This window comes from Pelodiscus sinensis, chromosome 5, assembly GCF_052426305.1.
Source record: "Pelodiscus sinensis isolate ZL-2025 chromosome 5, ASM5242630v1, whole genome shotgun sequence".
NCBI lineage: Eukaryota > Metazoa > Chordata > Testudines > Trionychidae > Pelodiscus > Pelodiscus sinensis.
Genome location: NC_143056.1, coordinates 64,905,415 through 64,916,791, shown reverse-complemented (window position 1 = coordinate 64,916,791; position 11,377 = coordinate 64,905,415). Strand labels below are relative to the sequence as shown.

Sequence of the window (11,377 nt, the reverse complement as noted above, 5' to 3'; positions counted from 1 at the left end):
TAACCCCAGCAGCCAGCTGCTTTGAATGGCCTTGGGCTGTGGCAAGCCGGGAGCCTGCCTGAGGGTCCCTGTGGGCCACATGCAAGATCCAGAAGTACGATGGGCTGGATGCAGCCCCAGGGCTGTATTTCGTCCACCTCGGACAGACACTGCAGTACATTTACTGCTTCCACACCAAGTGAATCGGACCAAAATCAGAAGTTGATATTCACTGTGTAACCTCTGCACACTTCATTCCTCGTGGTCTGATCATCTCTGAGACAGAGACAAGAGCGCAACTCCCCCAAACTCCACCGCAGAGGCATTTGCTTGCTCTCAGACAATGGCACGCTGTCCGGCACCAGAACACTGGGATTCTTCTGGTCATGGAACGGGAGAAAGTGACACACAATATCCTAGGTCTAGAGCCCTGCTCAGATACAAAATTGGTATCTGCATCTGCAAAAATGATCTACAGATATTCACAGTTATAAAGCAGATTTTCAGGGTGTTACAAAAGCACTGATGTAGGTGATACATGGCAAGCATACTACACCACAAAACCAATGTGGGGTGATTCACCCCTTCTGTTCAACTCAGAGACCACCCTCTGGTACCACAGCAATACCAGGACAATTCACACACTGTCTACAATATAGCCCAGTCTAGAGAAGTTTCTCTTAACCAGTGGTACGAGTACCCTCCAGGGTACTAGAGAGAAGTCGGGGGGGGGGGGGGGGGGTACATCAACACAACAGAAATTTGGAGAAAACTGAATTTTTGTTTTAAGTTTTACAGCGCTTTATTATTTTTGTACTTTTTACACCAAAAAATTTCATTGCCCGCGCAGCTACGATTAAGTTGTTTAAACAAATGTGTTGGTATGGTAGAAAAAAAATGTGTCTGAAAACTGTAGGTACTGGGGGTACTTAATTTTTTTTTAAAGGGGTACTTTATTAAAAAAAAAAAAAAAAAAAAAAAAAAAAAAGGTTGAGAAACATTGGTCTAGAGGACCCTAACATTCCACTCCAAGGGAATATGAAATCAGCAGAGCAGCAGGAAAGAAAACAGGAGAGCAGGTGCAGTTTGGGAAGAGAATAGAAGCGTAATAGAGCAAAGATTAATTTTTTCAGAGTTCTATTTTCAAAATACTACCTATGCCAGGACCCAATTCCTATTGCCTCTCACTGGGAGTTGGCATGTAACTCCTAGGATGCCTGGGCAATCTCTCCCCTATAGTTTACTCTTGATGGCATCCGAGTCCAGCAAGTGTTGCTGGAGAAAGACCTGTATCTGCTGCCATGCATCCTCCTGTGCCTTGGCATGCTCCCTCCACTGCCCTCCCCACAGCATCCATATCCCAAGTGGCCTGTGATATGAAACCTGGCACAAAGGAAAATACGGTGGTTCCAGGAGGTGCCCTGCCCCAGGATAGCAGTAAAACTCCACATCTCGGCCACACTGCCGAAGGTGGTGAACAACGTCTCGGCAGTAGAGCTCGCTTTTCAAGCTTCTGTCATTCTGTGCTGACAAGAAGAGGAACTTGGCGGGAGATTTCTCTACTGGAATACGGCTGGACCAAGTGGCTGAGTCCCTAGGATCATCCAGGATTTCTGAATAATCTGCCATTCCAGATTCATCGTCAATCTTCATCCTCCCCAAGTCATACGGATGGTGAGGAATGGTGAAACCATTAACACGCAGGGGGATGTAGGTATTAACACCACATCCAGAAATGCTGACAGCTGCTTTGATGCTTGGCAGAAATGTGGCCAGAGAAAGGGCAAGATCTGCTCCTTTAGATAAGCCCAAAACTCCGATCCCAGAATCTTTCACCTGAAACACAATTATGGACCAAATCATCATCACATGCCATCTTTCCCCTAGATGACTATAACCATCTCCTCTCCAAAGCATTCCCACTTATCTCATCTCCTCTTGCTCCAGACCAAACCAAAATTTACCACCTCTTTCTTTCCCCACTGCTCTCACCACATCAATCCTAACTTGGTCTATTTACTGGCTTCCGGTATCCTAACCTCAAATTCCTCAGGCCCCCCCTTTTTCTGATCCCATGTCTTCTTATTCCATCTCCATATGCGCCTCCCTATCCCTTCCCTGGACTAAGCCCTTCTCTTCCCTCTCACTGTCTTTCTGCTGTTTCACTATGCGCCAAGAATCCACCCTCTTTAAAACTCCTCTGGAAACCCATTTCTTCCATGAATCCTTCCTAGGCTTATCTCCTCTCTGCTGACTTCTCAGCCTCTTTTGAGATTGCCAATCTCAGTCTAGGAGAACCGATGTGGAGGGGATGTGCAGCCATGCCCAGAGACTGTTAAAGCTCTTTCTTTGGGGCACCATTTGTCTGTTGCACGATCTATCTTTAGTAAATCTCAAAATAAAACAGTTCAATGTAACCCAACAAGCTCCCTTTCCCCATCCCAGGGCCTTCCTTGCCAGTCTTCCAACTTCTGGCAGCCCTTCTCCAGTCTTCCTATAGACCCTCTGCCTGGGAAATCCCCTGCTCCAACAACCAACTTGCTTCCTATAACTCCCCCCTTGATCAATCTCTTCCAGCCTTTAAAGGAATCAGGTTCTCATCAGGCCCTTCCCTGACTCCTTCTCAGCAGAGTCTGATAATCCCTTCTACTAAGCCCATACACCTCTTCTTAAAGGAGTTTTGCCTCCGAACAGGGCTGGCTGACCTGAGGCCTCTGGTCTTCCAATGGGTAGCCCACCTTGTAGGGCAGGGGTGGGCAATAACTTTTGGCCCGGGGCCACTTCAAAAATTGTTGAAGTGCCCATGGGCTGCCCAGAAGGGGCAGAGCCTAAACTGAAAGGAGCGGGGCCAGGATGCTTCTGGGCTACGACACCCACAGACCATGATTGGTCTGGGGGGGGGAGCCCCTTTGCACCCCCCTTCCAACTAGGCACCCACTGTGCCTTGCCACGTGCTCCTCCCAGGGCGGGAGGAGGGCAGGAGGAGGCTTCAGGCGCTCCTCCTCTGCCCCCAGGTCAATCATGGCCTGGGTGTGGAGGAGCTGTGCAAAGCTTTCTTCGCCCTGCCCCTGCCCTGCACAAGCATACAGGACTTTGAAGTGCTGTTTGCTCCTCGCATGGGGGGGGAGGGCGGAGGAACTTTGCGCGTTCCTCCCACCCCCAGGCCAATCAGGGCTTGGGGGTGGGTGAGCGTATGACATCTCCTCCCACCCTGCAAGGAGCGCATAGCACTTTGAAATGCAGCATGCTCCTCACAGGGAGGGAGGAAGTTTCACACGCTCCCCCACTCTGAGGCCCAATCGGGCTGGGGGCGAGGGAGCGGCAGGGCCTCCGTGGGCCAGATCAGCCCGCTTGGCAGCCCGCGGAGGCCCTTTTGTAAGGCGATCTTTTACCACCACAAATGTTGTCTTGTCTTTTGATTTACTATGTATAGGCTGTTTTGCAAGGTACTGAACATCCTGTTCTCCCATTGAAGACAATACCTCTGAAGTACTCATTCTTCAGCATAGGACTCTCAGCCCTATGTTGTGTCTTGTAAAGGGCCCAAACACTTACAAAGCTGTATGATATTTACTCTCAGCCAAGTAGGATGGTATGAATAAGCCCTTTGGTCATTTCACTGTATCTGACTGCTTAGGGTGACCAGATGTTCCATTTTTAAAGAGACAGTCCAGTATTTAATCCCTCCTGCAGGTGCGCCAACTTTTTTTTTAAATGGGTAAACTGTCCTATATTTTGTTTCCCCCTCATCGGTACTGGCGGGTCCTACTACTGGCCAGATCCCTGGTTGCCAGCCATCTGCCCATCGCCAGTGAGTGTTGGTGGGGTGGGCAGGCAAAGTTGGTTGTGGGGTGAAGATGCAGTGTTTGGGGTTGACTGGTCCCCCCGCTGGTATGTCAGCACAGCCCCTTCTGTGGACCAGCTCTTGGCCAGTAGGGCCCTGCCCCGTCATGTTTCTAGCTGGCACTGGCTGCAGTCAGAGAGCACAGGCAAATGCTAGGCAGCATTTAGTTATGTGTCTGTCACCGCTGCTATTCACCCATCAGCCCCTTTACATGCTCCCCCTCTTGCTGTCCTCCACCTGCTTTGGCCCTTCAACCTCTCCCACCCCACACACATCCTGCTGCCCTTCATAAGCCCCCCAGTGGGGACCGTTCTGCTTCCAGCACTGCACAGTGAACCAGCCCCGACTGGAGCACTGAGCTCACCAACAGGCTGGCTGCAGGCTCCTTCCCTCCCCCACTGCCTCTGGCTGGGCCGGAGCCCTGGAAAAGCCGAAGAGCCTCTGGCCAGGGGTGCTGGCAGTTGCTGAGCCCAGCATGTGCCCACACCCCACACAGCGCTGCATGGAGAAACCCTCTGCTAAGCTCTGGAGTGGCAGGGCATGGGGGAAGGGACAGCAATTTCCAGCTTGTTCACAGCCCAAACCTGCAGGCTCCACAGCAGCCTCTAGGGCAGGGACTTAGCACCAGTGTTTCCTCAAATATTTTCCACCTCTGAGTAGAATGTGTTTTATGTGCACCAGCATGGAGGTGATCTGCAAAATCAGCCTTTCCCTACCTTCTCCTTCCCTACAGGTGGAAACCGTTCCCATTCCTTCTCTCCTGCAGTGCCAAAAGGCTGCTTCTGGCCACATTCTGGTGTGAACCCTGGCAGAAATCTGGGAGGAGTGCATGTGATACCCCAAGAAGACGTTGTACCAACTACCAGACAAGGCAGCTCTTCCTGGCGGCCCAGCCAGGCATGGAGGGTGGAGAGTGCCAGGCAGGAAGTATTGGGTCAGTCAGTCACCCCCACCAATCCACCTTATGAAAAGTGCATGTATATGGGCAGGTGTATCACCCCTCCCAATTTGACTCTTAAAGCCTAAAATATAAGAAGGTAAAAAGAAAGAATCCACCTGTGCACTATTTATTTTTAACAAGGACTCAGTACACTTGATGTTAATTTGAATGTTTGTACGATTGATTGCCATTGAACTTGCTTGAATCTGTGTAATTTCACCAGGTACCCTATATTCAGCATAGGGAAACATGGTCACCCTATGACTGGTAGGAAATAACCAATGCTGCAAAACAAGGTAATATTTATTTTAAAGCTTGAGGAGTGTTTTATTTTCCTTTATAGTTTTCTGTGTATAGTATGATGTCACATTGCTCTTCATTCAATCCCCATCAACCACTGTTGTTTACAATGGCCTCTGTGTACTCTGTAATTTGGTTCTCTCTGACACTAAAGCTTTAAGAAGCAATCTTATGAGTCTATATTAGAGTGCTCTATTATTGGCTTCTAAAACTCGATTTGGGGCCACAATTGTACAAGATTCCAACTTGAGGGAAAATTTAACACAGTAAGTGAACTGATTTTTTTCCATTCCAAGGTCGTTTAAGCCTTAATAATAGACACAAAGAATTATAACATGTCCTGTGGCAAGCAGCTTAGCATTCCTGTAACTTCCATCTGTGTTTTCCAATGTGTAACTTTATATAACAAATGCTACTTTGCTCATCCACTATAGTGACTTTCCTCCAAGGAATCACAAAGTGCTATGTGAATCATTCATTAAGCTCCCCAGCTCCCTGTGAAATATCATTCTTGTTCCAGCTGGGGGAACGGAGAGCCAGAGATGTGATATACACACCAAATTAGTATCAAAACTGGGATTAGAAGTCATGTTCCTGGCTCAGTCTTTCAGATAGCACTGTCTCCTTCTACTTCTCTCAGAAACTTAAGTGTACTTATGGGCATATACATCTCAATATAGGAAAGTATGATATAGCCGCCAGCTGGAAAGGCACTGTAATTGTCTCATACCTGCTGCTGCTTCTGCAGAAACTCCACAGCCTCTCCAAAATAGTCCAGTTCAAGGATGTCTGGGATAGCTGGGATATCTTCGAAGGCTAAATAAGCAACAGCCAGGGTTACAAAGCCCCTGCTAGCCAAGAGACTCGCTCTGTACTCAACAAGACCTCCTCCAGATCCATATAAGTCGATAAGTCCTGGGAATGGACCAGATCCTGAAAGGGAGGAGAGCTCATTCACTGTGGAGGAGTCATACAGTTGCCTATCAACAATATTACCTCAGCATGAAGTCATACAATAGGTCTTGACAGAAAATCACTCAATAGACTTTTAAACTAGATTCTCTCTCTCAGACACAGACACCTCTACCTCCTCCCCGTTTAAGGACTTGTCTAGCTTGAAAAATAGACTGGCAGCACCAAAGCAGAATAACTAGTGCCAGCCAGTGCTCCCTCTAAGATTTTCCATCTATGAGCAGAGTGAGTTTTGTCTTGTGCACCAATATTGATGTAATGTGCACTTGTTTGGATGTGTCCCACTGTGTCACCGACCAGTTACTAACTCCCAGTCTCACTCCCACAGCCTTGCTCCCACCATTCCTGCATCCATGGGCTCCCCAACCCCTGCACTCCCATCCCATGCCCCCTTTACCACTAACCCTGCATTGTGATCCTAACTTTTGCAGTGTCCCCTTCCTCACAACCCCTGCACTTTCCTCCCAGCTGTGCCCCCAACCCTACCCTGTTCCTCCGGCATGTCCTGCCACACTGGCCCCCTGCCTAGTACCTCCCACCTCCTTTGCCCAGCAACACCCATGTCTGGTTGCCCCTCACCCTTTGGCTATGGCGCCCAGGGCATGGTCCCAGATTACCCAGCCCTAAGGCCAGCCCTGCCCCAAGATACGTATGTAAAGCATTGCCTGACTTCTCTCTGGTCACACATGGAAAGGGTTCTAAAGACACAACATCCTAAAGTGGCTGCAAAGATCTCCATGACACACCAAGACATATGGGACCAGCCTGACAAAAGCGAAACCCTAAATCGCCTCTTGTGCATGTCCAGCTTTGCACAAGCATTCACTTGTGTGTGCATTCATCACCTTCTATCTCTTGTGCCTGCTAGCAGCAGTATTTAGATGTGCACATCCACACAAGGTGGTGGTGTGTGCATCCCTGCAGTATTAATCACTAGTGTGCAAGAATGGCTGCACCGATAAAGCCGGTCCCCCCCAGCACCATCTCTGCAAGGGACAGGGGAGGCAGAGGCACAAGGGTAAACAGCACAAGCAGGGACTGCCTCAGTCCCCTCTCACACCAGTTCCCACTGCTGGCGTTTCTGCTTTTGAAATGCACAAGAGCCCTTCGAGGCTCTTGTACATTTCAAAAGCAGAAGTGCCGCAGGAAGCATGGGGTGAGCATGGACTTGAGCAGTCCCCACTTGCCCCATGCTCTCTGTGGCAACCCCCCACTTTGCTGCTTCTATGAGAGGCAGCAAAGCGGGGACAGGAGCTGGTGCAGGGGGGTGCCAGCTTAAAAGCCTATCAGAGGCAGCAGGGGAAGATAGGGGACACTACTGTGAAGCAGCCCCTGTCCACAGGAGTTCCAGCAAGGAGCTGCCACCCCCCACCCCCAACAGAGGCTGTTGCCACCAAGCAACTCCTGTTCCCAGCAGCCAGCCCTGAGCAGCCCTTGCCTGTGGCCAGTCCTGGCTTCTGCGAACAGGGGCTGTTGGACTCAGCGCAAGCCAGGAATCGGCAGATCGCTGTGCCTCTGCCCAGGGGCTCTTACCACATTTCAAATGCAGAGCTGCAGCACCGGTGGCTCTGGAGCCAGCATGAGCCAGAGCTGCTCAGTCCCAGCTCGAGTCGGCTCATCTGGAGCGACCCCTGCTATGCCTCTGCAGAGGCGCTTATCGACTAATCGTACAGTCGATACAAGTTATATTGACTATATGATTAGCCAAATAATCGCATTTTAACATCCTTAACTTTGAGTGCTCTTTAAACACAGTTTTGGGCAAATAATCACTGCAACTTAGCAACAGCTTTCCTCAGCATCCCAGCCTCATCAGTGTCTCTGTTCACAGCCATGAAACAAGATATTTAATCCTCCTTTAGGCTCTCACACCTGTTTCTGTGTCTTCCTACCCCATTTCCACAGTATACATGTATCCCACATACAATAATGAATTTATCCTTTTCGTTCCCCATTTTACAGATGGAGAGTTTATGCGCAGAAGATTAAGTGACCTGTCCCAGGTCACTAGGAACGACTGTGGCAGAGCCAAGAATTGAATTTAGGTCACCTGAGTCCTAGACCAATGTCTTCGCCATTGGACAATCTTCTCCTATACTATTATTTGTATTACAGTAGCACCTAAAAACCCAGTCAAAAGTCAGGAACCCATTATTAGGCCTGTACAAAGGGTTTTTAAAAACAAAACAAACAAACAAACAAAAACCACAACTGTTCCTGCCCCAGGGCCCTCACTCCACCCCTGATGCTGCCTGCATCTGCTCTCTTTGCTTTGAATGGAGCAGCAACAAGAAGAAAGTAGCTGGTACATCATATTTTACTCCCACTCTTCTCAGGGAGTATCAGCCAACACTAACACTTGTGCTCCTAATGCAAAAACTGGATCGACTCCTTTCTGTGGGCAGAGGAAACCTTGTGCTAGATCCAATAAGTTTATCCAAGGGCTATAGTGCACCTTACATGATCTAATAAGCAACTGGAAAACTAATTGGAAGTTAAAACTCACCAGGAGGCAAGAAGAGAGTTGCCTTGAGCCGACCTTCCCTGACTGGAATCCTCTTCACTCCCTCTCCCAAAAATTTCCGCTCATTAATGCATTTGCCCAGGAGCTGGCTGGTGATACTGTGGCCCTCAAACACTTCCACGTGCACGTAAAAAGGGGTTAGGACATTCTTCTTCGCCAGCCGTTTGAAGGGTGTTTTAGATTCCAGTGACCACAGCAGTCCCATGGGTTCTACCCCAGAGTAGCTGCCAGCCAGCGCTGAGGAGCATGTCAGGTCCAGTTCTCCATTGCTCTCAGCTCTGTAGTAGGCAAAGGATTGGTAAAGTTCCTTGTTCTCATCAATCAGGGATGCTCTCAGGGTGACCTCCTGCAGCGGTGAGAGACCTTCCACTTTAATCTGAATGGGATCATCAAACAAACACTTCGGAGAAGGCAAGATCTTCACACTCACAGCCATCGAGTGTTGGAGGAGTTCAGCCTAATGCAGCTACCTGTGTGGCAAGAATTGTCAGAAGGCTGTTGTTGAAATCCCTGCAAGTGCCAGAGTCAATAGGAACTACAGACTTGGAAGCTTTGTTGCAAAGGTTTCTGGGAGATGTAGTTCAAAATATCAGAAAAGGACTGCACAGCTCCAAGCTGGGAAGCTTTTGTTTGAAGAGACTGTACTGAACTATTAATTCATTCATTCCAGGACTAGTGATTTAATATTTTAGATATAAGAAACTCCCAACAGTGCTGGAATGAATAAGAAGTATTTGGAAACTGACAGTGTTTCATATATATGGGGCCAAACAATAAAAACAGTTCTAAACCCGATCTTCTCTCCAGACTTTGGGAAGTTTATATCTGATCACAGAATTAATTTGGAAATTCATGGCTCTATTAAGGCACACTGAATCCAAATAACCCAATCAGATTCTAATTCAGTTGTGAATCTAAATTCTGTGTCTTGAATACAACTCTAGTTTTCGGTAACTGAGGAACTGGGGCTATGTGAAAAATCAGGCTTAGGGACAGAATTAATTTGTTTCTTTTGAAAGGATTTTTCTCACAACCGCTGTCTAAAGCAGCGGTTTTCAATTTTTTTTTCTCGTGATCCAGTTGAAGAAAATTGTTGATGCCCGTGATCCAAAATAATTTGACTAAGAGTGTGTGCTCTGAGGTGGGGCTCAGGAGGAGAGCTCTGGCATGTAGGAGGGGGCTCTGGGTTTCGGGGGGGAGGGTCGTCATGGCTGGGGCAGGTGGGACTTACCTCTAGCAGCTCCTGGTCAGCGGTGAAGCAGGGATGCTAAAGCAGGCTTCCTGGCACTGCAGACCATGCTGCACCTCAGAAGCAGACAACAGCAAGTACCCAGCCAACGGGAGTGCAGAGCTAGTGCTCAAGGCAGGAGCAGCGCATGGAGCCCTGTATGCTCTCCCCACTGCTCCTTAGGAGCCAGGTCTGCTGCTGACCACTTTTAGGGTGCAGTGCAATATATGGTGCTACCTTAGCACCTCCACTGGTCATCTGATCACCCTGCAGCAATAAGACCCAGTGCCTGACAGTCCACCGCCTAGTACGGGGTTGTGACCTACAGTTTGAAAACCACCGGTCTAAAGTTTCTATGCATTTTCCTGACTGATAATACAGGAATACAAGTTTCTTTCACTAAGCCTGATAGAGCAATATGTGTATATATTATTGCAAATCTTCAAAGATATAGGTTGAACCTCTCTAGTCCAGCACTCTTTGGTTTGGCAACATTCATGGTGCATGGTGCAGAATGATTTTAGTTAGCCGGGTGTCCACTTATCATGGGTGTGACCAAATTTTGCAAGGTCCCATAAAGCTTGTTTACAGCTACCAGTCCTGGCTCTCAGTGTTTCATACTGTTAAGTTAGCTGTACTTTAACCCTAAATGTCTTCTAAGAGCCCAGAAGCAGTGGAAGTGTTGGCAATGCTTCTGGACAATAATGACCTCCTGTGGTTCAACAAATTGTCTGGTTTGGCACCAGTCAGGTTCCAAGGGTGCTGAATTAGAGAGGTTCAACCTGTAAATAAAGTTTGGCATTCTGTGTATTAACAACAATGCTGTTGAGAAAAGCTATTGTAATAGCTATTTTTTAGTAGCATTGCCACATTTAGCAGCATTGCCAATCCTACAGTTCTCTAGTCAATTGAGTTCAGTGAAAATATTCATGTAAGAGCTGTAGAATCCGGTCCATGACTCTCAAAATTCGCTGACCATGTGTTTCATACATTCTAAGCACAGAGGAGCCATTATTTAGTTTAACCTCCAAAACACAAGCCACAGAGTTGTAGAACCCAGAAAAGCAACCCTTAAAATGCCACTAAGCAAGTGGGGAGGTATAACTACAAAAAAAAAAACTCTACACAACTACAGGCAGTCCCTGAGTTACGTGGATCCGACTTATGTCGGATCCGCAGTTACGAACGGGGATTTTCTCGCCCCAGAGGACTGGAGCAGCAGGACACCTGGTCCCGCCGCCCGCCTCCTCCGGGGCGAGAAAAGCTGCTCCCCATCTCCCTGGTCTGCTGGGGGAGCCAGGGAGCAAAGCGGCAGAGGACCCGGGGCCGGACCCGCAGCCGCTTCCAGATCAGCTGGAAGCGCCACTGGTCCGGCCGGGTCCTCCGCGGCTTTGCTCAGCGTCTCCCTGGTCTGCAAGCTGATCTGGAGGCGGCCGCGGGTCCGGCCCCGGGTCCTCCGCCGCTTTGCTCAGCGTCTCCCTGGTCTGCTGGTGGGGGGGAGAACGCAGCTAGTGCTCCCCCCAGCAGACCAGGGAGACATGGAGCAAAGCCCAGGGCCTGTGGTAGAGCAGGTGGGGCGCTGCCGGTTGG

The 11,377-nt window shown here is 48.9% G+C and overlaps 1 protein-coding gene across 1 annotated transcript; it reads right to left on the bottom strand.

Annotated features, from left to right (window-relative positions):
- Positions 1–942: 942 nt before the first annotated feature.
- LOC102448354 (acyl-coenzyme A thioesterase 3-like) lies at positions 943–11,065 on the bottom strand. The gene is made up of 3 exons (XM_006130347.5): positions 8,542–11,065; positions 5,794–5,996; positions 943–1,815 (listed from the first exon to the last, which is right to left on the bottom strand). Exons 1-3 carry the CDS (start codon positions 8,993–8,995, stop codon positions 1,213–1,215), a joined length of 1,260 nt encoding a protein of 419 aa, XP_006130409.2. The 5' UTR covers positions 8,996–11,065; the 3' UTR covers positions 943–1,212.
- Between the last annotated feature and the right edge of the window lie 312 nt (positions 11,066–11,377).

Coding starts and splice junctions, on each gene's coding strand:
- LOC102448354 (XM_006130347.5), bottom strand. CDS start 8,995: ATGGCTGTGAGTGTGAAGATCTTGCCTTCTCCGAAGTGTTTGTTTGAT. Junction 5,997..8,541: donor AACTCTCTTCTTGCCTCCTG/GTGAGTTTTAAC, acceptor CCTCCCTTTCAG/GATCTGGTCCATTCCCAGGA. Junction 1,816..5,793: donor TTCTGCAGAAGCAGCAGCAG/GTATGAGACAAT, acceptor ATTGTGTTTCAG/GTGAAAGATTCTGGGATCGG.